Source organism: Pelophylax lessonae, assembly GCF_965119305.1.
Source record: "Pelophylax lessonae genome assembly, chromosome: 10".
Taxonomy (NCBI): Eukaryota; Metazoa; Chordata; class Amphibia; order Anura; family Ranidae; genus Pelophylax; species Pelophylax lessonae.
Genome location: NC_138777.1, coordinates 144921842 through 144942794, shown reverse-complemented (window position 1 = coordinate 144942794; position 20953 = coordinate 144921842). Strand labels below are relative to the sequence as shown.

At 44.9% G+C, this 20953-nt stretch overlaps 1 protein-coding gene across 2 annotated transcripts in view; it reads right to left on the bottom strand.

The window, feature by feature from the left end:
• CCS (copper chaperone for superoxide dismutase) overlaps positions 1–20953 on the bottom strand; it is a 353047-nt gene that overhangs the window by 222129 nt on the left and 109965 nt on the right. For both annotated transcript variants that reach the window (XM_082270566.1, XM_082270567.1), the window contains exon 3: positions 12579–12756. In XM_082270566.1, the coding sequence (XP_082126692.1) occupies positions 12579–12756 (178 nt within the window). The remainder of the gene's footprint in view (positions 1–12578; positions 12757–20953) is intronic.

Below are 20953 nucleotides of genomic sequence, written 5' to 3'. Positions count from 1 at the left end.
CCGAAAAGAAGGAGACCGGCCAGCCAAGGCAGCTCCAACATTTCTTCATGGCCCAGGACAAGCAGCGCAGCCAAGATTGCGGAGGTGGCGGATCTCCGGCCTCATCCAGTGGGACATCTCATTCCTCACCCAGCCCTCCGCCTTCCTCGGCATAGAAAGTGGGACAACCACGGTCTCCTGCGGCCTCCACCCCGCTATCCAGAAGCCCGGTGAAGAGCAAGCCCAGGCTGGAAGTGGACACGCATGCTGCGGAGGTAGGCCAGGGGGATTTCTCTTCTATGAACTCCACTAGGGAACTGTCCCCAAATATAAATACCTTTCCAACCAGTGAGCAACCGGTTTCTGAAACCAAGCTCAAGGACATGATCATGTCCCTGAGGGCCTCTATGCATGCGGATCTTATGGAGTGTGTTAGCTCCTTCAAGGTGGAGGTACAGGCCTTGGGGGGACGCATGGACAGAGTTGAAACTAAGATTGTGGGATTTGCTACCTCCCACAATGAATTAATCGACTCTCACTATACCCATGAAGAGGAGATAGAAAGGCTCAAATCCAAAATTGCAGACATTGAGGACCGCTCTCGGTGGAACAATGTTAAAATTAGGGGGGTCCCCGAATCCGTACACCCCGGTGATTTGGATCGATACGCCTGTGACCTTATTATGCCGGTTCTCCCAGATACCCCCAGGTCTGAACTTGTAATTGACAGGATTCATCGCCTCCCTAAGCCCTCTTACCTGCCGGATGATGTTCCCCGAGATGTCATTATGAGGGTCCATTTCTACCATGTTAAAGACAACCTCATATCTGCGTTTCAGAAGCTGACTCCAGTCCCCGATAAATACTCTAGGATCCAACTATTTGCAGACTTATCGCAGCACACACTGCAGAAACGGAGGGCTCTCCACCCGCTCACTAAAATCCTCAGGAATCATTCTATCGACTATAGATGGGGGTTCCCTGTGAAGCTCACTATAACGTTTAACAATAAGACACATGCTGTCACTGCCTTGCAAGATGGTTTGAACCTTCTGCAATCCTGGGGCATTCTCACCGACCAAGAGTCCACTCCTCCGAAACCCACTGGCCATATCTCACCGGTACCACCAGTTTCCCACAGGAAAAAAAACATCCAAGGGGTCGCCACCTCAAACCAGCAACCACAGACCCTCTCCCTAAGTCTGGCTGCTAAGGCCACCTTTTACCCTCACAATTATGTGCAGTATACCTGCTTACGAGTTCATTCTCTATTTTTTAATCCGTATCTTGTTTTTACCAAGTTTGTTTTGTTGTCTTTTTTTTCTACTCCTTTGTTGTTCAGCAGAATTGCATTACGAATCCCGACTCCTGTCGTACTGTACCCGGCTGCTATGGAATCCTATCCTCACCCTCGCCTGTCAATCTTCTGGTGGTCATCTCTGATACCCTTCCATCTGCATATTGGTCCAGGTAACATTATCATCTTTTCCACATATGCACTATGTCCATTACAATCACCTCCTTTAATGTCCATGGTCTCAACCACCCTGCCAAGAGGGCATCCATGTGGCGTGAGGCCATGAAGCTCAAAAGTGATCTCCTTTGTGTGCAGGAGACTCACCTTCAACAATCCCTGACCCTCACCTTGTCTCGCGGCAGTTTCCCGCACGTCTTCACAGCTTCAGCAGGCCGCAAAAGCAAGGATGTACTAATAGCGGTTAGAGACTCAGTTGCCTTCTCCTTGCATAAGCTTATAGAGGACCCACATGGACGCTACCTGGTCTTGCAGTGTGAGCTGAACAATGCCCCTTTCACAGTCCTTAATGCATCCGCCCCAATGCGCATCAAATGCGTTTTTTGGAGGAAAATGTTTTGCATGTTGGATAAACACAAGCATGGCTCTGTGGTGGTGTGTGGAGACTTTAACTTAACGGCTGACCCTAAATTGGACATTTCCTCTACACCCAAATGTTCCCCTCCTGCTTTACAGTCTCTTTTTCATAAAGTGGAGTTGTTCAACACATGGCGATGCCTTCACCCAGGAGAACGTGACTATTCCTTCCATTCCCAACACCATAATACTTACTCTCATATTGATAGGATTCTAGTTGACAAACGTTTATTACAACTAACTCAGTATTCGAATATCCACAATATCACTTGGTCTGACCACGCACCGGTCTCCATTACCCTACAGGAGGCCCGCTCTCTGGGCCCCACATACCTATGGCGGGAAAAAACAGCCAGGTCTTGGACTCTCCTCAATTTGCCTCTCAAATAGAGACGCATCTTGAGGAATACTTCAAACATAATGCAGGCTCTGTCTCTGACCGGACAATAGTTTGGTGTGCCCACAAGGCCTTTATACGTGGGATTCTTATCAAGATGTGTGCACGGCTTAGGAGGCAGAGGGCACGGCGGCTGGGCCAATTCTTGGCTGAGATTAATCGCTTGGAACCCCTAAATAAACCCTCTCCATCCCCCCATTTAGCCCAACAATTAAGTAAGCTTAGATCAGACTTGAGAAACCTCTTAGTGGAACAGCAGGATAAATATTTTAGAACCCTCAAATTATCCCACTACTCCGCTGGTAACAAGGCGGGGAAAATACTGGCCAACAAACTGAAAGCCAGGCGAATCAAGAATAGGATAGATAGCATATCTTCTGCACCCTGTTACCAACACCAAAATCATGAACCCTCAAGAAATAGCTGACTCCTTTGCCAGTTATTATGAATCATTGTATAATCTAAAAAGTGATCCAAATACTCCCCAGCCAACTGAACAAATTATATCCACTTTCATAGACTATCAATCTACCACTTCTCACCCCTTCTCAACTACACAATCTCAATGCCCCAATCTCGAACACTGAGGTGGAACAGGCCATTCGCACACTACCTTCGGGGAAATCTCCGGGTCCTGATGGCCTCCCCAATCTTTACTATAGAAAGTTTGCATCGGTCCTCAGCCCTCACTTAGCCTCGCTGTACGCGGTCGCGGTGTTGTCTGCCTCTTTGCCACGTGAATTGCTTCAAGCTTATGTTGTTACCTTACCTAAACCTGGGGAGGAGCCTATGTCTCCTCCTAATTTCAGGCCAATATCATTGCTGAACACTGATGTGAAACTGTATGCTAAAGTCCTGGCCCTCAGACTTCACCCTATCTTACCAGATCTTATTAACCCTGATCAGTCAGGGTTTGTTCGGGCCAGTCAGACTTCAGATGCCACTAGGAGGGTCATTGGGCTTTTTGACAGAGCGGGGTCCGGTCGGGTGCCTTCTCTGCTGCTTTCTTTGGATGCGGAGAAGGCATTCGACCGGGTTCACTGGACTTATATGACTCAGGTGTTACAAAAGTTTGGCTTTACTGGTCCCATTTTGCATGCGATCTTGGCGCTTCGATCTTGGCGCTGTACTCTAACCCCTCAGCAAGGGTATACACATCTAACATGCTTTCGCGGGCATTCCCTATGACCAATGGAACGAGGCAAGGCTGCCCCTTGCTTCAATTTTTAATTTGCTTATTGAACCTCTGGCAGAAGCAGTCAGGTCCTCAGCACATATCAAGGGCCTCACCACTCCCGCACAATCTCATGTCATAAATCTGTTTGCAGATGATGTTATTATCTTTATGACAGACCCTGAAAGCTCCTTGGCAGCCACACATTCATTGTTACAACAATTTAGCCTGGCCTCTTACTACAAAGTTAACTTTACGAAATCATTGATTCTTACCTTGGGCATACCCCAAAAAACTTGTCAAAAGTTACAGAGGGCATATCCCTATTCCTGGAAACAACATAGTATCCCATATCTGGGAATTCAATTGACTCCCAAGGTGGACCTATTGGCTGACGCTAACTCCCCTCCCTTGATAACTAAAATTATGCAAGAATGTCATAGGATCTCAAAAACAGAACCTACCTGGTCTGGGTGCCTCGCCTCATTCAAAATGCTCCTCTTACCCCAGATTCTTTACATATTTCGGACCCTGGTGATCCCGGTCCCCCACAAAATTCTTACCTCACTATAGCTGCACTTAAAGGGTTGGTGTGGAAAGGTAAAAGACAGAGGAGTGCCTATTCCTTCCTAATTAAGGGCTGGTCTGCAGGGGGCATGGGTATGGTTGACATTAAGGACTACCATCTAGCTTCACATTTGGCCCAATTGATACACTGGGTGGCACCAGCGTCTCATACAGTATGGAGTGCCATGGAAGCTGAATTATGCTCTCCCCTGCCCCTGCGTACTGTGCATTTGGCAGAGGTGTGGCGCCCCATGCCATTAGGTAAGCTTCCCATCTCGATCCAGGCTTCGCTTTTGGCATGGTGCGAGTTCACAGCTCCTGTGCTCCCACCTCCTTTTAGGGTATGGGTTCCTATCCCCATACGTGTGCTGGAACTTGTTATACCTCATACCTCTTTTAAAAGGCTGGGCTGACAGAGGTATAACCACTGTAGATCATATACTGCTTGGTGATGTTTTGAAATCATTTCCACGTCTACTCACAAAGACTACTCACTACCACCTACCGACCAATATTTGTACCTACAAGTATCACATTTTCTTTGTTCCTTGGCATCCCCACATATCTACCCAACCTCACAGGTTTGGACGTTCTTGCTGGGAAGTCTACTCTCAGTTAAGGGAACCTCCCTCTTTTACAACTTTCTCCAGCGAAAGCTGGACTATTGTAAAACTGTCCCCTTTGTGAAATGGGAGGAGGATCTGGGGGTCGCATTCACAGGCTTTCGTTCCGTCAGACAGTCTTCCTCTTGCACTAATCACTGGGAACGGTCTCAAAAGATAAATCTGCGCTGGTATCTCTCGCCATACCGCTTGTCTAAATTTGTACCCGACTATTCACCCCTGTGCTGGAGAGGTTGCAGCGAGGTGGCCCATCTTACTCATGTATTTTGGTCTTGTCGACATGTCACTAGCTTTTGGAATAAAATCTTCTCCATAATCTCAGATATCACTGGGGTGCTGACCCGCCCCTCTCCAGCACTGGCAATATTAAATATAGGGATTGAAAAGTTTCCCAATGACTGCAGCTCCACAGTTACTCATGTACTGTTGGCGGCTCGCAGCCTCATTACTAGGAGATGGAAGTCCAGTGAAGTGCCCAATGCCTCGGAGGTTATTGCCCTAGTCAAAACTAACTACACCTATGAAAAACTTCTTGCTCACAAATCGGGTTATGGCGCCAGATTTGATCAGGCTTGGATCTTGTGGTCATCATGGCTATCGGGTACATACTAAGTTGCCAATTTACTGACAAATACTTGACTATTATACTGTTCTGCTGACTTGTTGTGTTGTTTATTTGTTAATTGCAGTTTCTTCTAGTTCTTTATTTTATTGCTGGATATGGCTTTCTAGGGTTGTATTATATCGCGGTACTGTCTACCACTATGTATCCATACTGTCAACATATTTGATACTGCTGCTCTGGTCTTCCCTTTCCTTTCCCTCCCTTCCCCCTTCTTTTTCCCTTCTCCCTCCTTCCCCCTCCTCCTCCTCCTTCCTCTCCCTCCCTCTACCTCCTCCTCCCCCTCTTCCTCCTCCCCTTCTTCCTCCTCTTTCTTCTTCTCCCTCATCCTCCTCTTCTCCTCTTCCTCTAGCTCCATTCCTCCCTCTCCCCCCTCTTACTTATTCTCCCCCCTTCCCCTCCCCCCCTCCCTCCTCCCCTTTCTCCTTATTTTTCGTTCTTCCCCTCCTCTTCCTCTCCTTCTCTTCTCCTCCTTCTCTTCCTTCCTTTCTCCTCTGCCTTGGTTTCTTCTTCTACTTCAATGTCTACCTGTACTCCTACTTCTTCTCCCTTTCCTTCATGTCCCCTCCCCTACCAATCTCCTCTCAATTTTTTTTTTTTTCATACCGGCACTAATCATCTCTACCCGTTTTCATTACGGATAAGTGCTGTATTGCTTGCTCAAATGATCAGTGATGTATATACCCTAGTCTCATAAATGAGGGCATTGTCAGTAACCCTATAGGACGTTCATGTCCATGTTGCAATGGGTCATCTTTTGTAATGTTAAATTATGTTATGACTGTATGACTGTACTCCTTTAAACTCAAAAAATGTCAATGTAAAAAAAAAAAAGGTTTATACATATGCTTTCACATGTGTAGCACGTTTTGTGCACATAGATCACTATATTGAAAGAGATAATAACGTTGTACTAATTCTATATTTATATTCTTGTGAGTGAGGCGAAAACACTTGATGAGTACTGGCAGCAAATTTTCACTTTATTTCAATTTATTTATTTGCACTGATTAAAATATATATTTTTGTTAAGTCAGCTGCCTGTATTAACCACTGCAGGAATATGAGATATCAATTGCGTGGGTAATGGGGGGGATGGGGCAGAGGATTGAAGATTTAAAGCAACACAGCAGTCACCAGCACAAGGGATACTTTTCATTCCTTGTAAGTACTGCACCTGGTGCGGATTTAAAAAAAAAAAAAAGGAACACTATCCTTAAGGCTTTAACCCCTTTCCTGCCCAGGTCAATTTTCAGCCTTTAGCGCTGTCACACTTTGAAGGACAACTGCGTGCTCATGACACCCTGTACCCAAATACAATTTTTATAATTTTTTCGAGACAGATAGAGGTTTCATTTGGTAGTATTAAATCACCACTGTTTTTTTTTTTTTTTTCTCTCAAGTTCATTGACAGACGCAGCTCCTTATCTTCATGATTAATAGGGTTATGCTCCTCCTTCTAGGAATAGGCACTAGGCAGGAAAAAAACGTAACCACGGCTATGAGGGCTGTCCCTACAGGCATAACCCATCAGACTCTGCTATCAACAAACAGTTTAGTTGCAAGCAGTGTTTAGAAGACAAAAAACTCCATACCTTAGACCAGTGTTTCGCAACTCTGGTCTTCAGGGCACACTAACAGGCCACGTTTGCAAGAAAACTGAAATACATCACAGGTGATATCATTTGCTGCTCAGTGATTGCAGTATTCTAGTCTGCATCTCCCCAAGGTAATATTTAAAATCTGGCCTGTTAGTGTGCCCTGAGGACCGGAGTTGAGAAACACTGCTTTAGAAGTGGAGGGGCGGGTGCTGTGCCTGTCGAACTTCAGAGAAAAGGATTTTACCCGTAAGTTCTTACAAAAATACAGTTTTCTCCATCGTTCATCTACAGACGCAGCTCCTTATCTTCATGACTCATAGGGATGTCCCAAAGCAGTAAAATCATGAGAGGTGGGAAATAACGTAGAAACAAAACGTAAGTCCCAAATGGCTAAACTTAGCCAACCAGGCAACATGGAGCTCAGCCAGAAAAAATGTAACCCTCAAAAAGAAACTAAACAGAGTTCTCTTTTAAACTGCAGCCTGCAAAACCTTGCAGCCAAAAGAAGCATCGGCGGATGCCAACACATCTACCTTGTAGAATTTTGTGAACGTATGCACAGACGACCAAGTTCGCCACCTTGCTAACTTGTAGCACCGACGCCTGATGGCGAAAAGCCCAAGAGGCACTCAGCGCTCTCTTAGAATGAGCCTTCACTGTGAAAGGAGGAACCTGAACCCTCAGTGAATAGGCCTGTACCACCTTCTACCTAATCCATCTGGAAATCGTAGCAGCAGACACAGTCCAATCCCGTACGAGGTCCATCAGTAAGAACAAAAAGAGCATCTGATTATCTAAAGGACTCAGTGGTCTCTAAATAAACTTTGATCGCCCGAACCACATACAAAGAATGCAAGGCATACTCCTTAGGATGCTGAGTTTTAGGGCAAAGTGAAAGCAACATATGTCTTCATTCAGATGAAAATCAGAAACCACCTTAGGAAGGAACGACTGATTAGGTCAAAGTATCACCTTATCCCTGTGTACCACCAGATAAGGTAAGCAGCAAAACAACGCCCCCAATTCAGATCCCCTACGGGCAGAAGGGATCGCCACCAAGAAGGCAACCTTCTGAGACAAAGAAAGAAGCAAAATCTCCCAAATGTTCTCAAAAGGAGGCTTTTGAAGAACAGACAACAACTGATTTAGATTCCGCAAAGGAGATCGCCTCAGAGGAGCCATATGGCGCACTCCCTGGATAAAAGTCTGGATTAGGACCTGCGTGGCTAACGGGCATTGAAAATATATAGCCGAAGCCGAAACTTGGTCTTTGATAGTACCCAAAGCCAACCGCTGTTCAACCCCTTTCTGCAAAAACGCCAAAACCCTAGCGATTAAAAACAAGAGAGGGTGCACTTTCAGCGATTCACACCATCAAATGTACGATTTCCATGTACGATGGTAGATCTTCCTGGAAGTTGACTTCCTAGCCTTCAAGAGTGTAGGAATCACGGAGTCAGAAAGACTTATCTCTCAACACCTGACTTTCAACAGCCATGCCGTTAAAGCCAGCGACTGCAAAGCAGGATGAAGATCGGACCTTGAGACAGCAGATCTTCCCTGAGAGGAAGTCTACAAGGGGTATCGGCGACCAGCCTTATCAAGTCTGTGTACCAAGACCGGGGAGGCCAGTCTGGAGCCACCACAATGACCGGAATGTTTTCCACCTCTATCCCGCGCAGAAGCCTCAGCAGGAGTTTCAATGGAGGAAATGCATAAATCAGCCGATACCGACCCAAAAGGAGTCACCAGTGCCCCTGTGGCGTCAGCCAGAGGATCTCGAGACTATGAATCTCTGCACCTTGTTGAGGCGAGAGGCAAACAGAGCGACCCCGGAAGTCCCCCACCGGACACACAGGAGGTTGAACACCTCTGGGTATAGGGAACACTCCCCTTGATCCAACACCTGACGACTCAGGTAATCCACCTGCCAGTTTATTACACCTGGAATGTGTACAGCAGAGATGGTCAGAACAATGCTTTCCGCCCAGGCCAGAATCTCGGCCACCTCCTTGGCCGCCAAGACACTCTTGGTGCTCCCCTGGTGATTGATGTAAGCCACAGCCATAGCTTTGTTTGATTGAATCTGAACAGGACAACCTTGCAGACGAGTCGTCCAATGACAAAGCTTTATTACTCTGAGCTCCAAAACATTTAATCGTAAGTTTTGACTCTTCCATCGTCCAGGTACCCTGGGCACAGAGCTTCCCCAGCACCCCGCCCCATCCTGACAGGCAGGCGTCCGTGTTTACCATTGTCCAAAACAACGGAAGGAAGGGCTTTCCCTGGCACAGTGCTGGAGACTGAATACACTACAACAGAGCAGATTGTGTTGTGGCTCAACCGAATCACAGAATCCAAGGACTTTGGATCCTTGTTCCATTTTACAAGAATCTCCCTTGCAAAGACCTTGTACAGAACTGGGCAAACAGAACCGCCTCAAAGGTCGATACCATCAAACCCAAGGATTCGCATGCAAACTCATAGAGAGGACAGATTGTTGTCCAACAACAACAGAATCGCCCCTGCAACTTTTGCAGCTTGTCTGGGGGAAGAAAAACCCTTGCCAAAGCTGAATCCAGAGTCAAGCCCAGATAATCCAGTTCAGAACTGATTTTTTGAAATTGATGTTCCAACTGAACTCCTGCAGAGTTCTGACCGTGATCGTCAGATCCCCCAAACAAGGCTGAATGAGAGTCCACCCTCAACAGGAGATTGTCTAGGTACCGCAATCCCCCGCAGGTGCAGCAGTGCTAATACCAGTGCTAGTATCTTGGTAAACACTCTGGGAGCGAGGGGAGACCAAAGAGTAACGCCACAAACTGATAATGCTCCTCTATCGCGAAGCGAAGAAACCACTGTTGTCCAGCGTAGATAGGGATGTGTAGACATTCGATATCTACAGAGGCTAAGAAATCTCCCTGAGGCAGAGATGCTACTACCGTGCGGATGGACTCCATCCTAAACCTCTGTACCCGCACAAAGCGGGTTCAGGGCCTTGAGATCCAGGATGGGATGCACCTTGCCTTCTTTTCTGGGCACAGTGAATAGGTTTGAGTAAAACCCCTGAAAATGTTCCTGAGTGGGAACCAGCACAATCACGCCTTGCGATAGCAAGTCGTGTACCGCCCCTCGCATGTTCCTTAACCGGACTGGGGATAATTGAAGATTAGATGAGAAGAACCTGTCCGACGGACGAGATCGGAACTCGATCTTGTATCCTAATCGGGTGAGTTTGTGCACCCATTTGTCCTGAATCAAGGAGGTCAAGGGTTCCTGAAAGAATCAAAGATGTCCCGCCACCCCAGACTTCATGCAGCTGTGGACTTGTCTGCAGGTCCAGAGTGGCCGGACTTCTATTTTCCCGACCATGGCTTCTTGGAACCAACGGAAGGCCTAAACGGTTTGCCTTTTTCTTGCGACCCGGCGGCACGAAAAAGACGTTTGTGCGCCTTGCTCTTAAAGGATTGGGGAAGATTAGTGTTCTTACCCCCCGTGACAATCCAACTGCTGACGTCCTGGCCACCAACAAAGCTGAGTCCAGGGACGTATTACACATGAACACCAGTGCTTGGGTCAACTGGTCAATTAGTTCCAGTACCGTAGGGGAAGCCGTGCCGTTTCCAAGTTACTTTTCAGTAACTTCACCCATTCAGCAACAGTCTGCACTAATAAAACATTTACAAAGGTAGCCTTCAACATGTGACCTGCTAAAACGTGTAAATGGTGGGACAAGGATTCCACTCGTCTATCCACGGGATCCGGAAAGGTTGGAGATTCTTCCACCGGTACCAGAGACGCTTTATTCAACCTGGCCACCGGAGAATTCACTTTCAGGGGTACAGTCCACCGATTGGACACCGTCTCCGCAAAAGGACAACTGTGTGCAAAACGCTTAGGCACCACCAACATGTGCTTAATACATCGCCATTGTTCATTCACAAAAGTATGAAACAATTCTGGACAAGGGAATACCTTGCCAGATTTACAGGATTTGTGGGAGCCTAAAGACACCGGTGTATCTGATGCTGTAGGTTCATCAGCCAATTTTTAGGGTTTCCCGCACAGAAACTATCAGGGCTTCCACCAATGCGCGTTCCTGTGCGGCGGCTGATAAGGACAGGTTCTCTCTTCATGTAAAGACACTGACCCCTCAAGCATCCAGCCTGATCATTGTAAAAACGAAACCAACACTGTCTGCAGAGGAAGAGGAAAAAGCTCTGCCTCTATCATTAAAAGTCATGCCGCATGCCTGTCCATCCCACGGACCTCAAGAAAATGGCCGCTCATACATTCTCAATCGCGAAGTATAAAAAACGGCTGCCCATGCAAACTGATAGGAACACAGAGATCATGAACCACAGCAAAATCCCTGGCTAGGGACCACAGTGCACCATGCAGTTTCCAGGACCCCCCAAAGGGGTCCCAGAACAATCGGCATCTAAAAAGGTCCCTAGCCAGGGACCCACCCAGGACAATCCACCCCCCTCAAATAAGCGCCATAACGGCCACATTATTACCGCCCCCCCCCCCCCCCCAAGGTAAAACCTGCTAGGGGTAGGGGAATGGCAAAGGGTACACCAGATTAGTCCTCCAGCATGCTAGGGAACTGAGGAAGCCTCTAAGGTCTGACCATTCCAAGGATGGGCCCACACCCACCCCGCGACTGCCAAGGGTGTTTGGAGGGACAATTTTTACTCACCATACCAGGTGGGCACCACTCCAAAACAGATCACCTCCCACCCGGGATGGGGGTGCTTTCAGCCAAGGGGAAGCTGCGACTCAGAGCGTTCCAGGTCAATGCGTCCCAGCGAGACTGTCCACTCGCAGGCTTAGCCCCATCCATCCACTGTTGTGGCGAGGCCAAGTTCTGGACTATAACCTGCTCATGCTTGCTGGCCAAGCTGGGAGACCTTAGGGATCTATATTATCCAGTGCGAAAACGCAGCCGGCTGTTGCTTGTAGTTCGTCTGGATCTTGGTCCTCAGGAACGAACTAGTTAAAAAATAAAAAATAACAAACTTTCCCTGTTACAGCGAATACCGAAGTCCCAGGTCCTAATTCTAACACTAGGCAGAACAAACTGTTTGATGATAGCAGAGTCTGGGGGGTTATGCCTGCAGGGACAGCTGCCATAGGCGTGATTATGTTTTTTGCCTGCCTAGTGCCTATTCCTAGAAGGAGGAGTATAACCCTATGAGACATGAAGATAAGGAGCTGCGTCTGTCCACGAACGATAGAGAAAAAAAGTTTCTTAGTTTCTGTTAGAAAAAATAAGTAAATGTTTCTCCCTCACTGATGTGCACCGATGGGCACTGATGAGACACTAATATGCAGCTCTGATGGGCACTGATATGCAACACTGATGAGCACTAATAGGCAGCTGATGGGCGGCACTGATGATCAGTGCCCTGATTATCTGTGCAGGTCTCCCCAGTGAGGAAATTCCGCTGATCGGCTCTCCTCTCCTCACACTCTGTCAGTAAGAGGAAAGTTATTAACTGGCATTTCCCTATTTACATGTGATCAGCTGTGATTGGACACAGCTAATCACATGGGTAAACAACTGCATCACCGCCTCTTTACTGAGATCAGGGATATGCCGCGTCCCACTCTCGCTGCAAACCCGGCGACCGTGGAACGACGTCGTCATTGGTCTATAAGGTAGGCGGGAGGTGGGTAAATACATTTTTGGAAAAAAGGTTTCAGGTCTTAAAAAAATACCTTTCACAACCTGCAGAATTATCCCCAAATTCATGAATATGAAGTCCATGGAGGCCAGGACTCAGGCCATCCATTGTCCCATCAATAACACAGGTGTTCTCAGATATTTGGAGGAAACGAACCACTCCTTGTACAGATCCTTCTCCTGACATCATTGCCACAGCTGCCCCTAGGTTCTCTGCAAAGACAGAAATTATATGTAAGAACAAAAGAAGCATAAAGCCCAGCTACCGCCAAAAGTTTATATTTTGTTTTCAGCAGGGTGAGGATAGTGAAGTTCAAGTGAATGGTTCTGTACTGTAACAGTTCTGCTCTTCAAGCAGCTGCAGCATAGGGATATGGGCATTTCAGTGTTAAAGCAGGCAGTCAGGAGGTGACATGTATCCTCCCAGCCCCTGTTAACCACACCTTGAAAAGTTATATACTGTGGATTGCTATTCAGAAGGATGGCAAGGGCTGAGGAAGGGGCAAATATGCTAAAGAACTTAGAACACCTGAGTTTTTTTTTTTCGCCTTTGCCTTGCTGCGCCTATGAAAACTGCACCCCTCATTTCTTGAATGGCCTTCAAAATTACAGGAAGTAAAGGAATCCCTAATGGGAGTCACAGAAAGAAAAAAGAACCTGACAGAAACTTTAACTATTCCCTGCTCTATCTAAATAAAAAAAAAAAAAATTATGTAGCTGTAGTTGGACTTTAATTTGCACAAAAAAATTATATATAATTATTTCAGATTAAACAGGTACTGTACGCATTATAAAGAACATTTTAAGCAAATCTGATCAGATTTTTACTATATTCACTCAGGACATCTTTAACTCTTTTAGGCCATGATTTAACTGTTGTGATCTAATGAAGAATATATCTGTTGGCTCCACTTAGCCTAAAAAACGGGGGGGGGGGGGGGGGGGGACAACATGCTGCACGTTTTGAGACAGAATCTGGGGACAACAGATGCTCTACAATGCCCTGTATATCTCTTCCACTTGTCTGTTTTTTTTTTAACTGGAATGCAGCATTAAAAGTCTGCTTCATTGAAGTGAATGCTCAAAACACATCCCAACCTGACATGTTTTGCCCAGTGTCAGGGTTTAATAATAGAGGACTGCATGGCGTATAATGCATCCGGAGGAACATGATTACACGTTCTTCTCATCAGTCTATCAACAATATTCGAGGATTGATTACTTCTTTATTCCACATAACCAATTACATGCAATCAAGAATATACAGATTGGGACAATAACATGGTCAGACCATGCTCCAATTACTATGGAGTATGAATTAAAAAAAACACAAGGAGGTGGGCATCAAACATGGAGGCTTAATGAAAGCCTGCTACAAGATGAAATGGTCACAATGGATATTAAAAATGAGTTAGAAGAATTCTTTCAGAACAATAAAACAATAAATACCGACCCAAGCATTATCTGGGAGGCACACAAAGCGGTAATAAGGGGTATTTTGATTAAAAACGGCTCAAGAATAAAGAAAAAATGAAGGGCAAAATTGGAATCCTTATTTTCAGAGTTGCAAAAACTGGAAGCAACACACAAACACAACAACTCACTAACGACAAAAAACAAATTGATGAAAGTTAGAGGGGAAATTAATGAGATATTATTCTATAAGGCAAGATCAGCACTACAGATTAGTCGGAAAAAAGCATACGAGATGGGGGATAAATGTGGGAGATCGTTGGCTAACGCTTTGAGAGAACAAACATTAAATACATAAGTCCCACAAATAATAAAGAGCAACGGCCAGAAGGCTGTTTCAACAGAACAAATAGCCCAGGAATTTAAAACATACTATTCTTCATTATACAATCTGCAACCTCGAAGCCTGAAACCATCTCAAATAGAGGAATACTTGGCGACATCTTTGATGCCCCAATTGGAAGAATGTGAAAGAGAGGACTTGGGCTCCGAGATTACAGAAGATGAAATGGAAACAGCAATCTCTGATCTTAAAGTGGGGAAAGCACCAGGCCCAGACGGATATACTATCCAATACTATAAAACATTTTCACCAAAATTAAAAAAATTTATGGTGGATATGTTTAATGCATGGGGCAAGGGCAAGAAAATTCTGAGGGAAACACTCCATGCCCACATATCGATTTTACTTAAGGAAGATAAAGATCCAACATCATGCGCCAGCTACAGACCCATATCTTTATTAAATACAGATTTGAAGATTTTTACAAAAATTATAGCTACTAGAATACAAAAATACATAGCAAAACTAATAAATTTAGATCAAGTAGGATTTACACCGTTGAGAGAGGCACGAGATAACACCACAAAAGTACTAAATTTACTATATGTAGCACAGCAAAAACAGTTAAAAAGTGTATTTTTAAGTACAGATGCTGAGAAAGCTTTTGATAGAGTAAGCTGGAAGTTCATGATGGCGGTATTAAGATATGTGGGCATGGACGAAACAGTATTAAATTGGATCTCACAGATCTATTCAAACCCATCGGCGAAGGTGAGAGTGAACAGCACCTTGTCGGAAGACATATGGATCCAAAATGGAACTAGGCAGGGATGTCCCCTGTCACCTCTACTATTTATTTTGACATTGGAACCATTCTTATGTAAAATAAGATTAAACCCAGATATTACAGGAATTAGAATTGGCCAACACTAACATAAGCCATCTGCCTTCGCAGAGGACATCCTGTTCACTCTCACCAATCCGATTATCTCGCTCCCCAATCTTTTGAGAGAGTTCGAGGTATACGGAGAAATATCCAATCTTAAAATAAATGTAAATAAATCGGTAGCGATGGGAGTAGGGCTAGAAGAAAAATTGTTGCAACAATTAAAACTAAACTTCGACATGAAATGGACAAAGAGAGCAAAAAAATATCTAGGTTTGAAAATCATGCCAGAGTTCTCCCAGCTGTATGATGAAAATTTTCTCGCGCTGTTGAAATCTATTCGAATTCTGCTTCAAAAATGGGGAAAAGGAATTTTTTCATGGTTAGCTAGGTGTAATATCATAAAAATGTCTATTTTACCAAAATGTTTATATCTCCTCCAAACTTTACCGATATATATACCACAGAAATTTTTTAAACAAATGGATACTATATGGAAGGAATTTATATGGGCAGCCAAACATCCAAGAGTGAGCAAGACAGTTATGACAAATTACGAAAAGAAGAAGGAGGGTTGTCTGTCCCTGATATGACGAGGTACTACCAGACTATACATCTAGGTAGCTTCATGGACTGATGTAGGCACAGGGAAATAAAACTATGGCCAAATATGGAACAAGCGCAATTTGAAATCCCATTGAGAAGAGCTCCGTTCTGTTGGCAGAATTTGCCAAATACAATGAAATTACACCCACTTATAGGCCATACAATTAAAATCTGCGTAAAAACATTCCAACAATATAAATTGATTAGCAGAAACTCAGCATTAACACCGGTTCTGGGTAACCCCAATTTTACGCCAGGTTACAAAGACAAAAAATTCAAAGAACTAACTGATAAGGGTATTTTTCAAATGGACCATTTTGTAACACAAGAAGGCTGGATAAAAGAAAGGAAGCTGGTGGACCCCCTGGGGGAATTCAGACTGGACCGCTGGAGAGCGTTCCAGCTGGTGCATTTCCTCAGGACCCTACCAAGGCCTAATCAAATAACTTTATCATACACGAAATTCGAGGAGATGTGTGTACAAAAAGGGATAAGAACACATTCCATATCTAAAATATACGCGATGTTGAATAATCAGAGGGAAAATCAACAATTGACATTCATGACTGATTGGGAGAGGGAACTGAATAGAACTTATTCAGAGTCAGAGAGAAGGCAAATATTCCAACTGACCTTCTCAACATCCATCTGTACAAACAGTGGCGGAGCTAGACTTTTAAAACAGGGGTGGCAAAGGGGTGGCAAGGTATTATTTTGGGGGGTCAATATACAACGTGGCAGGATAAAGATAGTTGGTCCGCCTGAAGGTGTGTGGGCAGTCTATATAAAGGAGATGAGAATGGTGAAGATGGATGGTCAGGTTATGTAGAGGCAGGATGGAGGTGGATAGGCACACTACAGTATATAGGGGAAGGAAGGCAAGATGAAGTCAGGAAGACAGGGTTTGTAGGGGCAGGATGGAGGTGGATGGATATTCTATAAATGGGAAAGGTTATGCGGAGGCAGAATATAGTTGGGTTCAGGCTATATAAGGGAAGTGGGCAGGGTGAAAATGGGTGGCAATGTTGCGCAGAGACAGAAAGAAGATCAGTGAACAGGGTATGTGGGTGGGAAGTCTATATAGAATTGGGTTGGCAGGCAGAATGAGGTGGAGGCAGGATGGACGTAGGTAGGCAGTCTATATAGGGTAGGTGGTTAGGCAGGCAGTACAGGGTGTAGGCGGATGGATTTAGGGTTCTAGTATAGAGCTGGGTAGGTAGGCAGTACAGGGTCAGGTTAGGATGGACTTGCGTAAGGAGGCAGTCATTCTGGGTGGATGACGTATGGGGTGGGGGCAGGATAGAGTTGAGTAGGCAGGCAGTATAGAGTGGGGGCACTATGGAGATGGGTGAGAGTCTATATAGGGCAGTTGGATAGGCAGGCAGTACAGGTTTGGTGCAGGATGGATTTAGGCTGGCAGTAGAGAGCTGGGTAGGCAGGCAGTAGGTAGGGTCAGGGTAAGATGGAGTTTGGTTGGAGGCAGTATGAAGTGGGGGCAGGGTGGAGTTTAGTAGGCAGGCATTCCTAGTGAATGTAGTCGAGAAGGCAGGCAATAAGGATGGAGTTGGGTAGGCATGAATTATGGGGTTTTGGCAGGATGGAGCTGGGTGAGCAGTATATATGTATATATAGGGTAGCTGGAGTTGAGTGACAGTGACCAGTGGTGGGAAAAGGTCAACTAGTGCCCAGGGGGAAAATGCCCAAGAGCGCCCCCCCCCCCCCACCCAGAGAAGCATATGCAGCGCTGAAATGTATGTGCTGGATACAGCATGTGCTGCAATGATTTGACCCTACCATATCCCCCAATGACCCCCTAAGTTGCACAAGCAGCTATATGGAGGTATACATTCTAAGGCATAGCAGGTCTGACATGCTTCCTCTTATGCATGTCTACACACCACACATTCTTATTCTTAGAGAGTAGTACGCAGGTCAGACCTGATATGCATTACACCGTGTAGCTAGTTCTGGGTACAGATTATAGTAAATATTGGATACAAGGAAAAAATCTTGATAAATTGTTTTGTATATGGGAGGTATACACATGCCAGGGTGAGATGGTTTGTATCATAGTATAGCATAAATAATCCCCTGTAGTGTTTGGTGGGCAGTATTACCTGCAGAATATGACCTAATTGGCCACCTGAAAACCATGTTCAATTTGTGTGCTTACAGCACAGGGGTGAAGACTTTTAGGCCTCTTTCACACTTGTGCAACTTAAGGATTTTATGGCGATTTTGATGTAATTTTGACTGGGCTTGAAGCAATGCCTATGTCTTTGGACCTCAAAACACATTAAAATTGGGCCAAAGTGGTGCAGGAACAACTTTGAAGTTGGTGGGACTTCAAGTCGCACAGATATGAACGGTACTCATTGGAAATAATGGAGAACGACTTGTCATGCAATTTTGCAATCCCAAATCGCAGGACAAGTCACACAAGTTTGAAAGGGGCCTTAGAGGTTCAGGCTGGGTTCACACTGGTGTTATGCGGGAAATCCTGTGATTCCTGTGTGGGTTTTCGCATTGCACCTAAATCGTTGGCGGTTCAATCTGACATCAGCGAACCGCTGCGGATGTCAATGTACAGTTAATGACACTCCCGGTGAGAAACAGACTACAGTGTGAACTTTGAAATTGTGCAGGAATTGGATCGCATAGGTGTGAACATGCGATCAGATTCCAGTGTGGACCAAAAAAAGGGTCCTGCACTGTTTTGGTCTGAATGGGATATGAATTCAGTCACACAAACTGTATGGCAAAATTTGTATTGCACAGACATCGCATGTGATCTGCACAGCAATGCAGTGTGAATCACATGCAATGTCTGTCATCGCAATAGTGTGAACCCAGCCTAAAACAGGTGTGCCTCCTAAGTTACCTATAATAAGGCATATTACACTTTACTTATGACACCCCTAGCCCTTAGCAGAGTTCTGTGAATTTGTGTGTTTGGGAAAAGGGGGGCTGGGTCTGATTAGTGAACTATAAGCCCTTTACTGCCAACCTCTCCCTGATAATGCCCGTTAGTTGGTATTATGCTGACTTACTATCTTTATAACATTCTGACCTCAAACATGAATGTCAGGAAAGTCTGCTAAAATTCCCAATCTGTATACCTCCACTGTTCCAATCGGAACAATGCGGTCAGCATCCCAACCAAGCAACTAGCATTTTCAGAAAAAAACAGCAATGACAGCCTACTTGTTTCACATTAGGTTTCCTATAATTTGGTTATTGTTAACTTGAATTAGCAATAAAAGAGCATATTTTGTTGCGCTGAAGAAGCTCAACAAGCTAGTGTATTTTTTCCCTAACTCTATGTAACACATAACTGAGACACCCTGTAACCCCCCCCCCCCCTTTCTAAAATCCATGCTATCAGATATGAAGCAAGATCTCCTCTGCTACAATCATCCACTTATCATCTGTAGGACTCTGAAGCTGTTTCCTCCCACCTTTTAGTACAGTAATAGAGGGCAGTGGCTCAGCTTGGGTCCTCCATGCTGCTAGTCACTTCTAGGGATGCTGCCAGTCGGTTCTCTGCAGCTCTGTCCCTCCGAAGGACACACATGGCTGACTGTAGAGGTTAGCAGGAGGCTGCTGGCATGTGGGGAGGGGGCGGGGAACAGGGATGCACACACAACTTTTTTTTTTTCATTCCAATGAAAAATGCTGGATTTCTCTGCCCTTTGGAAACAACCTGCAGGACGCTCTGCCCTCACTCTGCAGTGCTCAGTACACAGAAGGAGGTGCTCTCTGTGGCTGTCCTCCTCTCTTCCGCCCACAGCATGCAATCAGGGGACGGGAGGAGAAAGCAGTGTCCTGCCTTGGGCAGAGCAGAGAACTCCGTAGCTGCTGGACAGTAGGGGGAGAGGAGGGAGCCAGAGCCGGCGGGCAGACCAAGTTTGCGATCAGCGCTGCACAAAAAGCAAACAGATATTGTGTGTGGAATTTGGAATTGCAGATGCCCATGAGCAGGGTGGCAACAGGGGTGGCAAGGACTTTGTCTGGGGTGTCAATTGCCACCTCAGCTAGCCCTCTAGCTCCGCCACTGTGTACAAAAATACAGGAGGTAAACTACAAAATATTATCGAGATGGTACCAAACCCTGGTAAAATTGAATAAATGTCACCAACAAATACGGATGAGTGCTGGAGATGTGGAGAGGGAAGAGGGACAATGCTACATATATTCTGGTCGTGTCCCAGATTGGAAAAATTTTGGAAACAGGTCCATGAAATAATACAATCTTTATCAGATTATTCAGTGACAAAGGACCCAGCCCTATTCCTTCTCCACAAATCCGACATCTCAAGAAATCAATATAAAAATTAATTAACCCCGTACCTACTTAACGCAGCAAAAATATGCATTCCCTTAAAATGGAAAAACGAGACACCTCCAGATATTAACATGTGGATCAATAAAGTGGAAGAGGTAAAAAGATTTGAAAATCTTATATTAAATGCAAATCATAAAATGGGAAAATATCATTTAATATGGGATAGATGGAACTTATTTGTCAAGTCGAGAAGACAAGAATAAAAATGAGGAGCTAGAGGACAGGAGAAGATGCACACTCATGGGAATGTTACAAGCTATAAATTAATATTGTCCGTCTCCACCACCCCTTCTACATTATTTCTTTTTTTTTTTTTTTTTTTCTCTTTCCTTCTTCTCATTCGCACAATAGAACATAGCAGGACCATGAATAGTTTAGAGCTCGGGGGAATCTAGGAAAATTTGAGATTCTCTGTTATTAGTTTTTGTCTATTAGAGTTATATACGAGATACCTATATTTTTTACCCAAGCGAGAAAAATGTATTAAAACTATGAATATATGTTCCTGCTACAGTATAAATAAGATATGAAACTGTATGTACAATGTGCGATGAATACTCATGTATATGTTCTTTATTACTTTGTTTTTTTTGTTTTTTTTTCTTTGGTTTTGTTTTGTATGGGAAAAAAAGAAAATGTTAAATAAATGGAAATTTAGTAAAAAAAAAAAAATAATAGAGGACTGATGTCACCGCAAAATCACAGTAAGGGCCACCTGGGGGTATAAGTTCTATAAAAAGAATACAAAGCTTCCGCAAAGGTGCATGGAGGGTTGAGTACTAAAAAATACCGCCCTAAGTCCCCCAGGAAAACAACA